The sequence below is a fragment of the Mycteria americana genome, chromosome 23, assembly GCF_035582795.1.
Source record: "Mycteria americana isolate JAX WOST 10 ecotype Jacksonville Zoo and Gardens chromosome 23, USCA_MyAme_1.0, whole genome shotgun sequence".
In the NCBI taxonomy this organism is placed as follows: domain Eukaryota; kingdom Metazoa; phylum Chordata; class Aves; order Ciconiiformes; family Ciconiidae; genus Mycteria; species Mycteria americana.
This window is the reverse complement of record NC_134387.1, coordinates 2960508-2976553: the sequence shown is the minus strand read 5'-3', so window position 1 is coordinate 2976553 and position 16046 is coordinate 2960508. Positions and strand designations below refer to the sequence as shown.

At 72.6% G+C, this 16046-nt stretch overlaps 3 protein-coding genes across 11 annotated transcripts; 1 reads left to right on the top strand and 2 right to left on the bottom strand.

The window, feature by feature from the left end:
- Positions 1-1271: 1271 nt before the first annotated feature.
- Positions 1272-8015, bottom strand: DDX56 (DEAD-box helicase 56). Its single transcript, XM_075523620.1, has 14 exons — positions 7910-8015; positions 7244-7405; positions 5808-5968; positions 5521-5691; positions 4430-4520; positions 3950-4194; positions 3368-3490; positions 2673-2789; positions 2493-2587; positions 2291-2364; positions 2112-2201; positions 1872-1977; positions 1597-1694; positions 1272-1506 (listed from the first exon to the last, which is right to left on the bottom strand). Exons 1-14 carry the CDS (start codon positions 7964-7966, stop codon positions 1426-1428), a joined length of 1671 nt encoding a protein of 556 aa, XP_075379735.1. The 5' UTR covers positions 7967-8015; the 3' UTR covers positions 1272-1425.
- A 264-nt stretch (positions 8016-8279) lies between these two features.
- Positions 8280-10904, bottom strand: TMED4 (transmembrane p24 trafficking protein 4). Its single transcript, XM_075523626.1, has 5 exons — positions 10711-10904; positions 10133-10233; positions 8942-9067; positions 8696-8842; positions 8280-8539 (listed from the first exon to the last, which is right to left on the bottom strand). Exons 1-5 carry the CDS (start codon positions 10898-10900, stop codon positions 8390-8392), a joined length of 714 nt encoding a protein of 237 aa, XP_075379741.1. The 5' UTR covers positions 10901-10904; the 3' UTR covers positions 8280-8389.
- An 89-nt stretch (positions 10905-10993) lies between these two features.
- On the top strand, positions 10994-14090 carry LOC142420006 (interleukin-36 receptor antagonist protein-like). Of its 9 annotated transcripts, none has more exons than XM_075523450.1 (5): positions 10994-11233; positions 11641-11701; positions 11802-11890; positions 11974-12098; positions 13723-14090. In XM_075523450.1, exons 1-5 carry the CDS (start codon positions 10995-10997, stop codon positions 14043-14045), a joined length of 837 nt encoding a protein of 278 aa, XP_075379565.1. In that variant the 5' UTR covers position 10994; the 3' UTR covers positions 14046-14090. The 9 variants fall into 9 exon arrangements, with proteins under 9 accessions (XP_075379565.1, XP_075379564.1, XP_075379563.1 ...); XM_075523449.1 differs by having other exon boundaries at positions 10994-11421; positions 13795-14090; XM_075523448.1 differs by having other exon boundaries at positions 10994-11421.
- Positions 14091-16046: the final 1956 nt, after the last annotated feature.

Below are 16046 nucleotides of genomic sequence, written 5' to 3'. Positions count from 1 at the left end.
CCCCCGGCCCCTCCAAACGGCACCCGACCGGCACCGTGCCGGGCACGGCGCTGGCATCTCCCCTGCTCTGCCACCCCGGCCCCTCCAAGCCTCACCCCACGGGCACCGCCACGGCTTTGCCACCACGTCCCGGCCCCCGGCACCCCTCCGGCACAGCCGTGCCAACCCCCAGGCACCTACCAGCACCAGGAGGGCGCCGAGCACCGCGCCCGTCAGCGCGACGGAGCCCGGCATCCTGGGCAAAAGGGTGCTGCCGGCTTTGCCCGGCGCCTATAAGACCCCTTACCCCCGGGGCGGTTGCCCGCCGGTGAGGTCTTCTGGCCTGACAGCACCGAAGCCAATCAGCCCTCGCCGGAGCTGTAAAGCCCTTGTGATCATTAACCGCGATCAATCGCCGCTGCCAGCCGGCGCATGCCCGCCGGGGAGGTGCCTGGTGCTCCCCTGCCCCAGGAGGAGGCACCCCGCTTCCCCGGCAGCGCCTTGTTTTGAGGCGAAAAAGGGGGAGTTTTGGAGCGCGCGCCCACCCAGGACGCCCCGCGGGGTCGCGGGTTTCACCGGGTGGAGAAGGAAGGGGAGCGGTCGCGCCGGCCGGGGGAAACTCATCCCGCCGGCCCGGCACCGGGGACACGGGCGCCTTTGCGGTGCCGGCGGCGCGTACCAGGCCGCCGGGAGCCAGGGGGAAGAGAAACCGGCTGCCGCCGTGCCGCGCCGGCTGCAAAACCTCCGCCGTTACCGAAGCGGGGCTGCCGTGCCCGCGGGAGGGGTGCCGGCACCAGAGCCCTCTGCCCCGGTGCCGGGAAAGGTTCAGGGCCGGCGGGCAGCCTTGGACTAGAGCTGCGGCCCCCCGATAAGATGCCGTACCGCCGATAAGATGCCTCGGCGGGTGATTACGGGCACCCCGAGGGGTAACGCCTGCCTCGCACGCCACGGGGCAGGGCTGGGCTGACCCCGGCACCCCGGAGGCACCGCACGCCCAGCCAGGGCGAGCGGGCAGCAAGCGAGTGCCAGCCCCGCGGCGAGACACGCCGGGCTGCCGGCGACGTCGGCACGGGGGCGGCGAGGCGCCCAAGGGGATCCGAGCCCCCAAAGCCGGCAGTGCCGCCCCCCACCGCGTCGGTGCCCCGGTTTATGGCCCCTGTACAGCCTTGGCCTCGATAAGGGGGGGGTGATAACGCCCTGGCACCTTTGCCCGGCATCAGCGGGAGACGCCGCTTCCCGCCTCTGCGTCACCAACCTTCCCCCGTCACGTAGCCGGCGGGGGCACCACACACGGCCCGGCAAGGCGACGGCACACACCTTTATTTGGCACAGCCGCCCCGCAGGGTACGGCACGGAGATACCCCGTCCCGCGGAGGGGGGGGGGCCGCGAGGTGGCTGCGGTGCCCCCCGCCCGGGGCGGGCACAGTCCGTGGGGTGCCGGGGGGCTCAGGAGCGCGGCGCGGCCGGGCGTTTGGCACGGCGACGGGCGTACTTGAAGCTCTGCAGCGGGTTGCCGGTGCCGCGGGACTGGAGAAGGGGGGAAAGAGAAGCAGCGTCGGACCCCCTGGCAGCGAGGGGGACGCGGGGGGGTCCCCTCCGTGCCCGTCCCGCACTCACCGTCGAGCCACCCCGACGGCTGGCACCGGCGCGGGGCAGCCCCAGCCACTTGCGCTTCTTGAGGTTGGGTTTGGCGATGCCGCGGAGGCTGGGGGGGACTGCGGGCAGAGAACAGCGGGTAAGAGGGTGCCGGTGGCCCCAGGGACGTCCCCGTTCCCCCCACAACGTCACCCCCAGGCTCCGTTTGGCCTCTACGTCGCCGTCACGTCCCAGGGTCGCCGTCCCCACCCCTTTTCCGCACCCCGACGCCGGGGCCGGCGGGCGCGGGGACGTACCCAGGTACTCGGGCACGTTGCGGAGGTGAGGTTTGACGATGGCGGGGTGCAGGGGCTTGTCGTGGCGCAGGACGTGCAGGTCGCGGGGGTTGTCCTCGAAGTACGCCTGGGTGCGGAGAACGGGGCGGGGGGGGGGGGCTGGCAGCGCCCGGGACCCACCCCGCGCTGCCCGTGGACCCCCAAAACGCCGCCCTCTGCCCCTCAGGCAGCCCCGAGCCCGCCGGGAACCAGGGGGGTTACCTTGAGCTTCTCCGAGTTGAGCAGCTCATCCTTGATCTCCCGCAGCCGGGCCTCCTTCACCGCCTGCTTGGTGACGGAGCGCATGGCGTCCTGGGGACGCACGGGCGGGGTGTCAGAGCCTGGCACCCCCCCATCCGGTGCCACCGGCACCCCCCCGGCGTTGCCCACCGCCCACCTACCCGGCAGCGGTAGCGCAGGGCCTCGATCTCCTCCGTGGAGAACTTGTAGGGCTGCAGCATCGACTCGCCGTTCTCTGGGGACACACGGGGACGCGTGGGGTCACCCCCACCCTTGCTCCCGACACCCCGCACCCCCCCGATGTCCCTTGGCACCCGCCGCCCCCCCCCCGCCCCCCTCCAAGTGACACAGGGTCCCCCTGACCTCCGGCGAGCGCGTCCTCGATCCGGGCCAGGCCGTCCTGGTCCTCGGGCAGCGCGAAGGTGAGCGCCGTGCCGGGGTTGTCGGCGCGGGCCGTCCTGCGGGCACGGAGGGGAGGGGGCGGTGGGACGCCCACCCGAGGGGGCCACCGGGCACCGTAGGCACCCCCGCGTCCCCACGTACCTGCCCACGCGGTGGATGTAGGACTCGACCGTCGGCGGCACGTCGAAGTTGATGACGGCGGCCACGTTTTGGAAGTCAATGCCCCGCGCGACGCCGTACTCCGGGTCCTTGCCCTTGCTGGGGAGGGGGGGGACCCAGGACATGGCTCAGGGACCCCCCAAGGACATGGGGACCCCCCAGGCAAGGGGACATCTGGGACACAGACAGTCACGTGGGCACGGGGACACTGGGAAAAGGGATCCCCGTGGGTACGAGGACACGCTGAGCGTGGGGACACGCTGGGCACCGACACCCACGCGGGCACGGGGACGCCTTGGGCACGATGACCCCAGAGCCACGGGGACAGGGCAAGGAGACCCCCACAAAGAAGGGGACACGCTGGCACAGGGACCTCCCTGGGCACCCAGGCCCACGCAGGGACGCGGCGTAAAATCCCCCAGGCAAGAGAACCCCCCCCCCCCAGCCTTGGGGACACGGTGGGCACGGGGAACCCCCTGGGGACAGGGACATCCCCTGGGCACGGGACCCCGGTGGGGACAAGGACACCTGGGGCAGAAGCACCCCCGCAGCTCTGGGTCACCTTCCGTGGCCTGAGCCCCCCCTGGCCGCAAGCAGGACGTTGCCCCGGTGACACGGTGGCACCCGCGGGACACCGGTGGCACCGGCGGGGCCTCGGTGGCACTGGCGGGACTCACCTCTGGGCAGCACCCTTGCGCTTCTTGCGTGGGGGCTGCTCCACGGGCACGGCCGGCGCCTCCTCGTCGGTGGCCACGATGTAGTCGTAGATGCCCCGGTTGAACTGGGTGATGACGTGGCACCTGGGGACAAGGCGGGTGCCCATCGGCGTCCCTGCCGTGGGCACCCCTCTTTGCTGTGCGTCCCCCCCACCCCCCAGGTACCCCTGGCCCTTCCTCCTCGGCCCCCCCTGCACCCTCCCGGGACCCCCCAGGGTGTCCTTTCCCCCCCACGGGCACCCCAGCTGGGAGCCCCCCATGCGCATTTCCCCTGGCACCCCGAGGGCACCCCGTTTCCCTGGGCACCCCTGAGCTCACCGGGGACACCCCCCTCGTCCCCAAGGAGCACCCCGCTTTCCCCTGACCCGGGGCTGCCCCTCGTCTTCTTCCACAAGCCCCCACCAGTCACCTTCCTCCCCGGGGCACCCCGTCACCCCCCAGGCCCTTGATGGGCACCCCCGAACGCCCCATTTTCCCTCTTCCGCGCCACCCCGGGGGTACCCCGACCCAGCCGGGCACCCCACCGTCCCCCTCGGGGGTTACCGGGAGCGGGCGGGCAGCTCGGAGTTGAGGGCGCAGGCGGGGATGCCGAACTGCTCGAGGAAGAGCTTGAGGCGGTAGCAGCGGGCGAGGGTGCCCACGAAGAGCAGGGCCCGGCCCCGCAGCAGCCTCAGCTTCAGCAGGGCGCAGAGCAGCAGGAACTTGTCCTCCTCCGTGCCGCAGCGCACCGCGAATTGCTGCAGCTGGGAGCCGCCCGGCAGCCGGGGCTCGGGCGGGCGCACCGTCACCTGCACCCGCCGGCGCGAGGTTGGGGGGACGCGGGCACGGGGCTGTCGTGCCCCCCCCCCCCCCGCCTCCCGGCGCACCCCAGCGTCCACCGTACCCCATACGTCCCCCCAAAACTTGCCCCTGCGGGCGCCGCGTTCCCACGTCCCGGCGTCTGCGCGCGCTCCGGACCCCCCAAACCGACCCCTGCGCCCCCCCCGGACCCCTCCCCGCGCCCCCCCCCCCGTGCCCACTCACGGGGTTGTGCAGCACCAGCTCCTTCAGGGCCTCCACGTCGGGGCTGAAGGTGGCCGACATGAGCAGCGCCTGGTAGATCTTGGGGAGGTGGCTGGGGGGGCGGGGGGGGGCTCAGCGCCAGCCCCCGCGGCGGGGGGTGACGGGGCCCTCGGCACCAGACCCGGCCACGCCCGGGTCCCCCCCTTCTTGAGCCCCGCTGTGCCCCCCACCCTTGGCAATGCGCCCCAAACGGCCCCCGCCCCCCCCCCCGGCTCTGCAAGTGCCCCCGTGTCGTCCTGCCCCGGCTGTGCCCCCCAAACCCCAGGCTGTGCCCCCCATGTCCGCTAGCCCCACTGTGCCCCACAGCCCCGGCAGTACCCCCAAACCCCAGGCTGTGCCCCCCAAACCCCAGGCTGTGCCCCCCACATCCTCCAGCCCCAGCAGTGCCCCACAGCCCTGGCACTGTCCCCCAAAATCCCCAGTGCCCCCCCCAGCCCTACCAGTGCCCCCCAGTCCTGGCACTGTCCCCCAAAACCCTGGCTGTACCCCCCACATCCTCCAGCCCCAGCAGTGCCCCACAGCCCTGGCACTGTCCCCCAAAATCCCCAGTGCCCCCCCCAGCCCTGGCACTGTCCCCCAAAACCTTGGCTGTGCCCCCCACATCCTCCAACCCCAGCAGCGCCCCCCAGCCCCGGCAATGCCCCCCAGATCCCAGTACCCAAAAATCCCAGTACCCAAATCCCAGTACCCCCAAATCCCCAAAAAATCCCCAAATCCCCAAAAAATCCCAGTACCCAAATCCCAGTACCCCCAAACCCCAGGCAACACCCCCCAAACCCTCAGTGCCCCCCAAACCCCTGGCTGTGCCCCCCAGCCCCAGCACCCAAATCCCAGTACCCCCAAACCCCAGGCAACGCCCCCCAAACCCTCAGCATCCCCCAAACCCCTGGCCGTGCCCCCCACATCCTCCAGCCCCAGCAATGCCCCATAGCCCTGGCAATGCCCCCCAAATCCCCAGCCGTGCCCCCCCCATGCTCCAGCCCCAGCAGTGCTCCCCCAGCCCTGGCAGCGCCCCACAGGTCCCCGTCCCCGCTCCCCGGGGTGCCCCTCACCACAGCAGGGACTTGATGTCCTCGCCGAAGCCGAAGGAGAGCAGCAGGTCGGCCTCGTCCAGCACCAGCAGCTCCAGCGAGTGCCGCAGGCTCAGGCTGCGGGCGCCGAGGTGTGCCAGCACCCGCCCCGGCGTGCCCACCACCACGTCTGGCTTCTCCATCAGCACCGGCCTGCCGACACGCCGCGTCACCCGCCTCTGCCGTCAACCCCCGCCTGCCGCGGCGGAGGGGGACGGACGGACCCAGGCGTCCGGGGGGGGGGGTTTGGGGGGGGGGTGCGAGCTTACCGCTGGGCGGCGAGGTCGGTCTGGGCGCAGAGATCGGCCACGCGCAGGTCGCGGGCGCAGAAAGCCGCCAGCTGCCGCAGGCTGCGCACCACCTGCTGCCCCAGCTCCTTGGAGGGCACCAGCACCAGCGCCCGCACCGCCTGCGCCACCGCCGAGGGTGCCTGCGCCCGCCCGCGCCCCCGCTCGCCGTCACCGCCGGCGCGCGGGCACGGGAGAGCCGGCCCGGCACCCCGCACAGCCCGCCGCGTGCCCCACAGAGCCCGGCCGTGGCCGCGTACCCCACGGTGCCCACGTGTCCCACAGCGTGTCCCCCCCCCCCCGCTCAGCACCCCGCAGGGCCCAGCCCTGCCCCACGGTGCCCGGCTACAGCACCCACGTGCCCCACGGTGCCCACCCGTGCCCAACACCCCACAGAGCCCCTGTGCCCCACGGCGCCCACCCCTGCCTGTCTGCCCCACCTGCCCCACGGTGCCCACCCGTGCCCAACACCGCACAGAGCCCCTGTGCCCCACGGCGCCCACCCCTGCCTGTCTGCCCCACCTGCCCCACGGTGCCCACCCGTGCCCAACACCCCACAGAGCCCCTGTGCCCCACGGCGCCCACCCCTGCCTGTCTGCCCCACCTGCCCCACGGTGCCCACCCGTGCCCAACACCCCACAGAGCCCCTGTGCCCCACGGCGCCCACCCCTGCCTGTCTGCCCCACCTGCCCCACGGTGCCCACCCGTGCCCAACACCCCACAGAGCCCCTGTGCCCCACGGCGCCCACCCCTGCCTGTCTGCCCCACCTGCCCCACGGTGCCCACCCGTGCCCAACACCCCACAGAGCCCCTGTGCCCCACGGCGCCCACCCCTGCCTGTCTGCCCCACCTGCCCCACGGTGCCCACCCGTGCCCAACACCCCACAGAGCCCCTGTGCCCCACGGCGCCCACCCCTGCCTGTCTGCCCCACCTGCCCCACGGTGCCCACCCGTGCCCAACACCCCACAGAGCCCCTGTGCCCCACGGCGCCCACCCCTGCGCCCCACGGCGCCCACCCCTGCCTGCCTACCCCACCTGCCCCACGGTGCCCACCCGTGCCCAACACCCCACAGAGCCCCTGTGCCCCACGGCGCCCACCCCTGCCTGCCTGCCCCACCTGCCCCACAGTGCCCACCCGTGCCCAACACCCCACAGAGCCCCTGTGCCCCACGGCACCCACCCCTGCCTGCCTGCCCCACGGTGCCCACCTGCCCCACAGTGCCCAATCCTCCCTAGATACCCCACGGTGCCCCCATCCCCACCCGCGCCTGGTACCCCACGGTGCCCCCCCCATGCCCAATACCCCCCAGAGCCCACCTACCCCCCAGCGCCCACCCCATGTGCCCCACGGTGCCCACCCACCCCACCTGACCCCACACCCCCCGTGCCCACCCGTGCCCCCCGCCGCCCCACTCACGGCCTTGACGCGCAGGAGGTGCTGGAGCAGGGGCAGCCCGTACGCCCCCGTCTTCCCGGAGCCGGTCCTGGCCCGGGCCAGGAGGTCGCGGCCCTCCAGCGCCAGGGGAATGGCCTCGGCCTGGATGGCCGTGGGGGTGGCCCAGCCCAGCTCCGCCACGGCCTGCGGGAGCCGTCACCCGGGGGGCCCAGCCGGCTGGGCTGCCCAGTGCCCCCCCCGCCACAGGGGGGTACCCACCGCCACCCCCCTCCCCGCGGCGGGGGGACCCCAGGCCTGCGAAGCAGCCCCACCCCGAGGGACCCCGGCTTCCCGGCTCCTCAGGGCCGCCCCCTCCCCACCGAGGGACCCCGGTGTCCGGGCCCTCCATGCCCCCCCCTCACCCCCAGAAGGGCCCCGGTGTCCCGGCCCCCTCCCCACCGAGGGACCCCGGTGTCCGGGCCCTCCATGCCCCCCCCTCACCCCCAGAAGGGCCCCGGTGTCCCGGCCCCCTCCCCACCGAGGGACCCCAGAGTCCCGGCCCCCTCAGGGCCTCCACCCCCACCAAGGGACCCCGGCCTCCGGGCCCCTCAAGGCCTCCCCCTCACCCACCGTGAGCCTCCCCCACCAACGGCCGAGCCCCCCCCCGGTGCCCGTAGCCACCGTGACCCCCCCAGCCGCCCCGCGCACCCGCAGCAGCCGCCCGTCCAGCCCCATCTGCTCGAAGCCCGGCGCTGCCGCCGCCATGCTGCCTGCCCGCCGCCGACTGCGCCTGCGCGCTCCCCCCCTTCCCACAGGCACTTCCGCCGCGCGCCCAGAGCGGCCTCCAGGAGAGCCAGGCAGCCACCGCCCCCTGGCGGTGGAGGACCGAGCAGCACCCTCGGCTCCTCGGGGACCGGTCGCCTGGGTCCCCCCGTCGCCGGTCCCTGGGGGGACGGGGTGAGGGCACGCACCCCCCGGGGACAGGTAGCCGGATGCCTGAGCCCCCAGCCCGGCTTGGGGCAGCGCCAGAGCCACCCCCGCCCCCCAGCACCCTAAAAAAGCAGCAGCGAGCCTCATCGGACCCCAAAAACCTTTTATTTTCCCACAAAACGTCACCGTGGGGGCCGGCCCCCACCCCCAGGCAGCAAGGGTTCCCCCCCCGGGGTGGGTGGGTGGGTGCGGGGGGGGCTACACCAGCTTCTTGGCCTCGAAGAAGCTCTTGAGGTGCCTCATCTGCCAGATGCCGGTGAGGATGAGGATGATGGTCTGGGCGATGGACCACCACAGCACCCGCTGGTTGGTGCTCTCGCTCGTCATGCGGAAACGCTCCTCCCGGTACTGTCGGATCAAAGGGAAAATAAAAAATAAAGTGGGGGGGGGGGGGGAAAGGGGGGTGTTCACCTCCTGGTACTGTCAGCCAAAAGAAAAATAAAAATAAAGGGGGGTGGGGAGGGGGGGGAAGGGGGTGTTCCCCCCCCGGAGCCCCCTCCTCACCCGTTGGTAGTTCTGCTCCTTCTGGATCTGCTCGACCTGGTCGAGGAGCTGGCGGGCGCGGAGCTGCAGCTCCGTCAGCTTGTCCTTGGCGGCGATTTCGGGGTAGTTGTTGGTGTGTTCGCCCACCTGGATGTCCAGGTGCACCCGCTGCGGGGGAAAAGGCGAGGGGAGGAAGGTCAGGGGATCCCCACCGCTGCCCGCACCCTCTCCCCGGGTTTGGGTGTCCCCGTCCCCCGCCCCCATTACCAGTTTGCCGCCGGCGAAGAGCGCCATGCGGGTGGAGTTGGAGTGGAGGCAGATCTGGTGCTCGCCCGGCGTGTGGGAGGTGAAGGTGAAGCGTCCTTCGGAGCCGTACTGCCGGGACAGCACCACCTGCGCCGGGACACCGCCACCATCACCCGGCGCCCACCTTTGGGGGGGGCACCGGGACAGCCTCTGCCTGTCCCACAGACCCCCTGTCCCGGCTGGTGAGGCACCCCGTGCACCCCAGGGACCCCCTGCCCTTGTTGGGGGGGGGTACGCCGTGCACCCCAGGGACCCCATGCCCAGGCTGGCGGGTGCCCCGTGCACCCCAGGGACCCCCTGCCCTTGTTGGGGGGGTACGCTGTGCGCCCCAGGGACCCCATGCCCAGGCTGGTGGGTGCCCCATACACCCCAGGGACCCCCTGCCCTTGTTGGGGGGGGTACACCGTGCGCCCCAGGGACCCCACGCCCAGGCTGGCGGGTGCCCCGTGCACCCCAGGGACCCCCTGCCCCAGCTGGAGGGCACCCTGTATGCCCCAGGGACCCCACACCCAGGATAGCAGGCACCCCGTGCACCCCAAGAACACCCTACCCTACCAGGAACCCCCCCAACCCAGCCAGCAGGCACCCCAGGGACCCCACTCCCAGGCTGGTGGGCACCCCATGACCGTAGGGACCCCCTGCCCTCCTTGGCATGCACCCCACACATCCCATGCCCATGCTGGCGGGCACCCCATGTGCTCCAGGGACCCCACTCCCAGGCTGGCAGGGACCCCACGCACCCCAGGACCCCCTGCCCCACCTGGTGGGCACCCCACATGCCCCAGGGACCCCACACCCAGGCTGGTGGGCACCCCATGACCGTAGGGACCCCCTGCCCTCCTTGGCATGCACCCCACGCACCCCAGGGACCCCCTGCCATGGCTGGTGGGCACCCCATGTGCTCCAGGGACACCCTACCTGGAAGGCACCCCAGGAACCCCCCCAACCCAGCCAGCAGGCACCCCAGGGACCCCACACCCAGGCTGGTGGGCACCCCATGACCGTAGGGACCCCCTGCCCTCCTCGGCATGCACCCCACGCACCCCAAGATCCCCTGCCCCAGCTGGTGGGCACCCCACACGTCCCAGGGACCCCACACCCGGGCCAGAGGGTGCTCGAGCCCCCCTCCCCCCCCCCCCCCGGGACACCCACCTTGCCGTCGGGGTCCTTCACCTCCACGTGCATGCCCAGCCCCGGGGTGGAGGGCAGGAACGACTCCGACTGCTTGTCCCACAGCTGCGTCCGGTAGTTCCCTGGGGGGGCGGCGGGTCGGAGCAGGCCCAGCACCCCCAGCCAGGCCCCGTCCCGTTACCCCCCCACCCCTCCCGGTTCCTATGGGTCTCTCCTGCCCCTCCCCACCCCATCATTCCTAGGGGGGCTCCCCGTTGCCTCCTGGTCCCTCCCGCTGCCCGGTGGTCGCTCCCGTTGCTCCCCGCGGTGCCCGGTGGTCCCTTCCGTTGCCCCCCCCCCCCCGTCCCTGGTGGTCCCTCCCGTTGCCCCCCCGGTCCCCGGTGGTCCCTCCCGTTGGCCCCCGCCATGCCCGGTGGTCCCTCCCGTTGCCCCCCCGGTCGCCTCCTCGCCCGCCCGCCCCCCCTACGCACCCGGTGGTCTCTCCCGTTGCCCCCCCGGTCCCCGGTGGTCTCCTCACCCGCCCGCCCCCACCCCCCCCCCCAAGTACCCGGTGGTCCCGCCCGCCCCCGGCCCCCGCCGGCCCCTCCCGCGCCCCGCACCGATGACCATGGTCTCATCCGGGATTTCCTCGATGAAGCAGCGCTTCTCGGTCTCGCCGATGTGGAAGTAGAGGCCGTGGGCGCTCCAGGCCGCCAGCACCACGGCGGCAACCGCCGCCCGCAGCGCCGCCCCGCCGCCCGCCATGGCCCGCGTCCCCCCGCCCCGCCCCGCGGGGGCCACACTGCGCATGCGCCGCCCTCTCCCCCACACACACACTGCGTATGCGCCGCCCTCTCCCCACACACACTGCGCATGTGCCGCTGCCTCTGCGCGCACACCGCGCATGCGCCACCCACCGACGGCCACTCACTGGTCCCCACGATGCACCTACGGGTGCCCGCTGGGTTCCCGCCGGCGGCGGCCCGCGGCGCTTCACCGCGCGTGCGCCTCCGCCACAGTGACAGGCGCATGCGCAGCGCGCCCCGCCCGGTGGCGCAGCAGGGAGGGCGCCGCCCCCCCAGTGCCGAGGTTGCCGGTTCGAGCCCCGCCTGGGCCAGCCCCGAGGGGGCCGGTGATCCCCGGGTGTGTCCCGGTGTGCCCCCCCCGCGGCGACCGGCTTCGGTTGCCACCCCCGGCCGTGCCGAGCCCTCCGGCGGGGCGGAGCCAACCCCACCAGTAGTGTGGCAACACCACCGCCAACCTCCTAGCTTCCTTCCTTCCTTCCTCCCAGCTGCTGTCCCAGGGCTTGGCCGGGGTGGGGGGTCCCATGGGTGAGCGGGTGACCGGGGACCCCCCGGGGAAGGGCCCCGGCGAGACGGGAGGGGAAGCGGAACCTCGGGGACGATTGCGCCACCGGCAGCCCCCCGCCTCCGCAGGCTGGAAATTTTGGGAGGGGTTATAAAGGCGAGGGGGGGGCACGGGCGTCGGGCGTCGGGGTGCCATGGCGTGCCAGCCCGCGCTCACCCTCGCCCTCCTCTTCCTCTGCGCAGAGGCCGAAGGCTTAGCCCTCTGCAACACGCCCGCCCTGCAGACCAAAGTCTTCCAGTATCGGTAAGCGGGGTGGGGGCAACACCCACGGGTGACACCTCGGGGAGGGGAGGGGGGGTCAGGGTGGCGGGGTGGGCACCGCTGGCGCCGCTGTCCCCGGCAGGATTTGGGACGTCAACCAGAAGTCGCTTTACCTGCGCAACGACCAGCTGGTGGCCGGGCACCTGCAAGGGGCCAACGCCGCCCTCGAGGGTGAGCTGGGGACACGGGGACACGGCGGGGGGGACGCGGCGGGCACGCCCTGATGGCCCCGGGGGTGCGCGTGTCCCCTGCAGAGAAGGTGTTTTGGGTCCCCAACCGTGCCTTCGAGCCCGCCCGTCTGCCCGTCATCCTGGGCATCCAGAATGGCACCCGCTGCCTGGCCAGCCCCCCCGCCAGCCAGCCCACCCTGCAGCTGCAGGTCAGGGGACACCGCGGGGACACCGAAGGGATGGGGACACCGAAGGGATGGGGATGCCACGGGGATGCCGTGGGGACGGGGACGCTGCGGGGATGGGGATGCCACAGGGATGGGGACGCTGTGGGGACAGGGATGCCGTTGGGATGGGGACGCCACGGGGACGGGGTGACCAAAGGGGTGGGGATGCCGTGGGGACAAGGACACCATGGGGACAAGGACACCATGGGGACGGGAACGCGGTGGGGAGGGGGATGCCACAGGGATGGGGACACTGTGGGGACAGGGATGCCGTTGGGATGGGGACGCCACGGGGACGGGGTGACCAAAGGGGTGGGGATGCCGTGGGGACAAGGACACCATGGGGACGGGGACACTGTGGGGAGGGGGATGCCACAGGGATGGGGACACTGTGGGGACAAGGACACCATGGGGATGGGGACGCGGTGGGGAGGGGGATGCCACAGGGATGGGGATGTCACAAGGACAAGGACACCACAGGGATGGGGACACCATGGGGAGGGGTCACAGGGACGGGGACACCATGGGGACAGGGACACCATGGGGACGGAGACACCATGGGAACGGGGACACCATGGTGAGGGAGCACATGGGGATGTCATGGGCATGGGGACATCATGGGGATGGGGACATCATGGGGACGGGGACGCCACTGGGTTGGGGCCACCGCGGGGACAGAGCTCCCGGGGATCATGGGGCTGGGGCATCACAGGGGTGGGGACACCATGGGGAGGGGGCGCTTAGGGACAGGGCCACCGCAGGGGTGGGGACACTGGGATCACAGGGCTGGGGCATTGTGGGGCTGGGGACACCACGGGGCTGGGGACACCACGGGGCTGGGGACACTGCAGGGCTGGGGACACTGCGGGGATGGGGACAACGTGGGGCTGGGGACACTGTGGGGATGGGGACACCGCGGGGATGGGGACACCATGGGGCTGGGGACACTGTGGGGATGGGGACACCATGGGGCTGGGGACACCGTGGGGATGGGGACACCATGGGGATGGGGACACTGTGGGGCTGGGGACACCATGGGGCTGGGGACACCGTGGGGATGGGGACGCCACGGGGCTGGGGACACCGCGGGGATGGGGACACTGTGGGGCTGGGGACACCATGGGGCTGGGGACAATGCAGGGATGGGGACACCACGGGGCTGGAGACACTGTGGGGCTGGGGACACTGTGGGGATGGGGACACCGTGGGGATGGGGACACCACGGGGATGGGGACACCGCAGGGATGGGGACACTGTGGGGATGGGGACACTGTGGGGCTGGGGACACTGCAGAGCTGGGGACACCATGGGGCTGGGGACACCACAGGGCTGGGGACACCACAGGGCTGGGGACACCGTGGGGCTGGGGACACCATGGGGCTGGGGACACTGGGATCACAGGGCCGGGGCATTGTGGGGCTGGGACACCACGGGGCTGGGGACACCGTGGGGATGGGGACACTGCAGGGCTGGGGACACCACGGGGCTGGGGACACCACGGGGCTGGGGACACCGCAGGGCCGGGGCTACCGCAGGGCTGGCGACCACCGCAGATCCGGGCGGCGCGGCCGCCTGCGGTGACGTCGGGGCGCGGGTCCCGCCGCAGCGCGCCGACATCAGGGAGCTGCCCCGGGCCGGGGTGGCCTCGGCCGCCTTCACCTTCTTCCGCTCCTACAAGGACGGGCTGTGGCGCTTCGAGTCGGCCGCCAACCCCGGCTGGTTCCTCTGCACCTCGGCTCGCGGCCACCAGCCCCTGGGGCTCTCCCGGCACCCCGACGCCACCCACCTCCTCGACTTCTACTTCCAGCTCTGCTGACCCCCCCCCCGTCCCCGCGGATGGTGACGTCCCGCGCTGGGGACGGTGACGTCCCCCCCGGGGACGGTGACGTCCTCGCCCCAGGGATGGCGATATCCCTCCCGGGAGGGTGACATCCCCCTGGGAACAGTGACGTCCTCGCCCCAGGGACGGTGACACCCCCCTGAGACGGTGATGTCCTCACCCCAGGGATGGTGACACCCCCCCAGGACGGTGACATCCCCCTGGGAACGGTGACATCCTCACCCCAGGGACGGTGACACCCCCCCTGAGACGGTGACATCCCCCTGGGAACGGTGACATCCTCACCCCAGGGACAGTGACACCCCCCCAGGGACGGTGACATCCCCCCCGGGGATGGTGACATCCTCACCCCAGGGACGGTGACACCCCCCCTGAGACGGTGACATCCCCCTGGGAACGGTGACATCCTCACCCCAGGGACGGTGACACCCCCCTGAGACGGTGACATCCCCCCAGGATGGTGACATCCCCCTGGGAACAGTGACGTCCTCACCCCAGGGACGGTGACACCCCCCCAGGACAGTGACACCCCCCCTGAGACGGTGACATCCCCCTGGGAACAGTGACGTCCTTACCCCAGGGACGGTGACACCCCCCCCAGGACAGTGACATCCTCACTCCAGGGACGGTGACATCCCGCACTGGGGACGGTGACATCCCCCTGGGACGGTGACATCCTCACCCCTGGGACGGTGACATCCCGCACTGGGGACGGTGACATCCCCTGGCAATAAAGATGCTTAGGACACCTTGGTCCCGTGGCGTGGGTGGCAGCGAGGAGGAGGGGACGGGGCAGGGCAGGGCGAGCGGTGGCCCCCAGCGCCTGCGTCACCGCCGCGGGACGGCCGGTGTTGCGCCACCGGCTCGTTAGGGACGGAGATGGGACGTCCCCAAGGGGGGTGACGCAGCCGGCGGGGCTGCCCCGTAGCCGGGCGCCTCCCGGGTTCGGCCCCTTCCCGGATTCGGTGGCGGCGGACGCCTCCCGCCCGGCACACCCCAACTGCCACCGGCACCGCACGGCACGGCCTGGCACGGCACGGCGGGGACGGGGCACGTGGGACTGTGGGGACGGGGGACACAGGTGCCATGGGGACAGGGCACGTGGGGCCTCGGGGACAGGGGACATGGGGCTGTGGGGACGGGGGACACAGGCGCCATGGGGACAGGGCACATGGGGCATCGGGGACAGGGGACACGGGCGCCATGGGGACAAGGTGCATGGGACCATGGGGACAGGGGACATGGGGCCTCGGGGACGGGGGACACGGGCACCATGGGGACAGGGCACATGGGACTGTGGGGACAGGGGACATGGGGACATGGGGACTCAGGGACGGGAGACACGGGTGCCATGGGGACAAGGTGCATGGGACCATGGGGACAGGGCACATGGGACCTCGGGGACAGGGGACACGGGCGCCATGGGGACAGGGCACATGGGACTGTGGGGACGGGGGACACAGGTGCCATGGGGACAGGGCACATGGGACCATGGGGACAGGGCACATGGGGCTGTGGGGACGGGGGACACGGGCGCCATGGGGACAAGGTGCATGGGACCTTGGGGACAGGGCACGTGGGACCATGGGGACAGGGCACATGGGGCCTTGGGGACGGGGGACACGGGCACCATGGGGACAGGGCACATGGGACTGTGGGGACATGGGGACATGGGGACATGGGGACTCGGGGACGGGAGACACGGGCGCCATGGGGACAAGGTGCATGGGACCATGGGGATGGGGGACATGGGACCGTGGGGACAGGGGACGCGGGCGCCATGGGGACAAGGCGTGCAGGAGCACGGGGACGGGGCGCACGGGCACCATGGGGATGGGACACAGGGGACGTTGGGGACAGGGCTCACAGGACGACGGGGACGGGGCACAGGGGACCCTGGGGACCCGGCTCACGGGCACCGCAGGGGCAGGGACACGCCAGTGTCTTGGGGACGGCGCAGAGGGACATGGCGGGGACCATCCGCAGGGCACACGGCGTCACGGGACAGGGGACACCGCAGGGACAGCGATGGCGGGGGGCACCCCAGCCACGGTGACCACGGGCGTCGCGGCGGGGGGGGGGACGGGGAC

What these genes read in the sequence shown, in the direction of transcription:
- DDX56 (XM_075523620.1), bottom strand. Translation starts at nt 7,966, where the DNA reads ATGGCGGCGGCAGCGCCGGGCTTCGAGCAGATGGGGCTGGACGGGCGG. An exon ending in TGGACGGGCGGCTGCTGCGG is followed by an intron (nt 7,406 to 7,909) that starts GTGCGCGGGGCG and finishes CGGCTCCCGCAG; the next exon opens with GCCGTGGCGGAGCTGGGCTG. An exon ending in TCAACTCGGAGAAGCTCAAG is followed by an intron (nt 1,978 to 2,111) that starts GTAACCCCCCTG and finishes CTCCGCACCCAG; the next exon opens with GCGTACTTCGAGGACAACCC.
- LOC142420006 (XM_075523448.1), top strand. Translation starts at nt 11,033, where the DNA reads ATGCACCTACGGGTGCCCGCTGGGTTCCCGCCGGCGGCGGCCCGCGGC. An exon ending in GGCCAACGCCGCCCTCGAGG is followed by an intron (nt 11,891 to 11,973) that starts GTGAGCTGGGGA and finishes TGTCCCCTGCAG; the next exon opens with AGAAGGTGTTTTGGGTCCCC. An exon ending in AGCCCACCCTGCAGCTGCAG is followed by an intron (nt 12,099 to 13,722) that starts GTCAGGGGACAC and finishes GTCCCGCCGCAG; the next exon opens with CGCGCCGACATCAGGGAGCT.
- TMED4 (XM_075523626.1), bottom strand. Translation starts at nt 10,900, where the DNA reads ATGCGCAGTGTGGCCCCCGCGGGGCGGGGCGGGGGGACGCGGGCCATG. An exon ending in TGAAGGACCCCGACGGCAAG is followed by an intron (nt 9,068 to 10,132) that starts GTGGGTGTCCCG and finishes GTCCCGGCGCAG; the next exon opens with GTGGTGCTGTCCCGGCAGTA. An exon ending in TCTTCGCCGGCGGCAAACTG is followed by an intron (nt 8,843 to 8,941) that starts GTAATGGGGGCG and finishes TTTCCCCCGCAG; the next exon opens with CGGGTGCACCTGGACATCCA.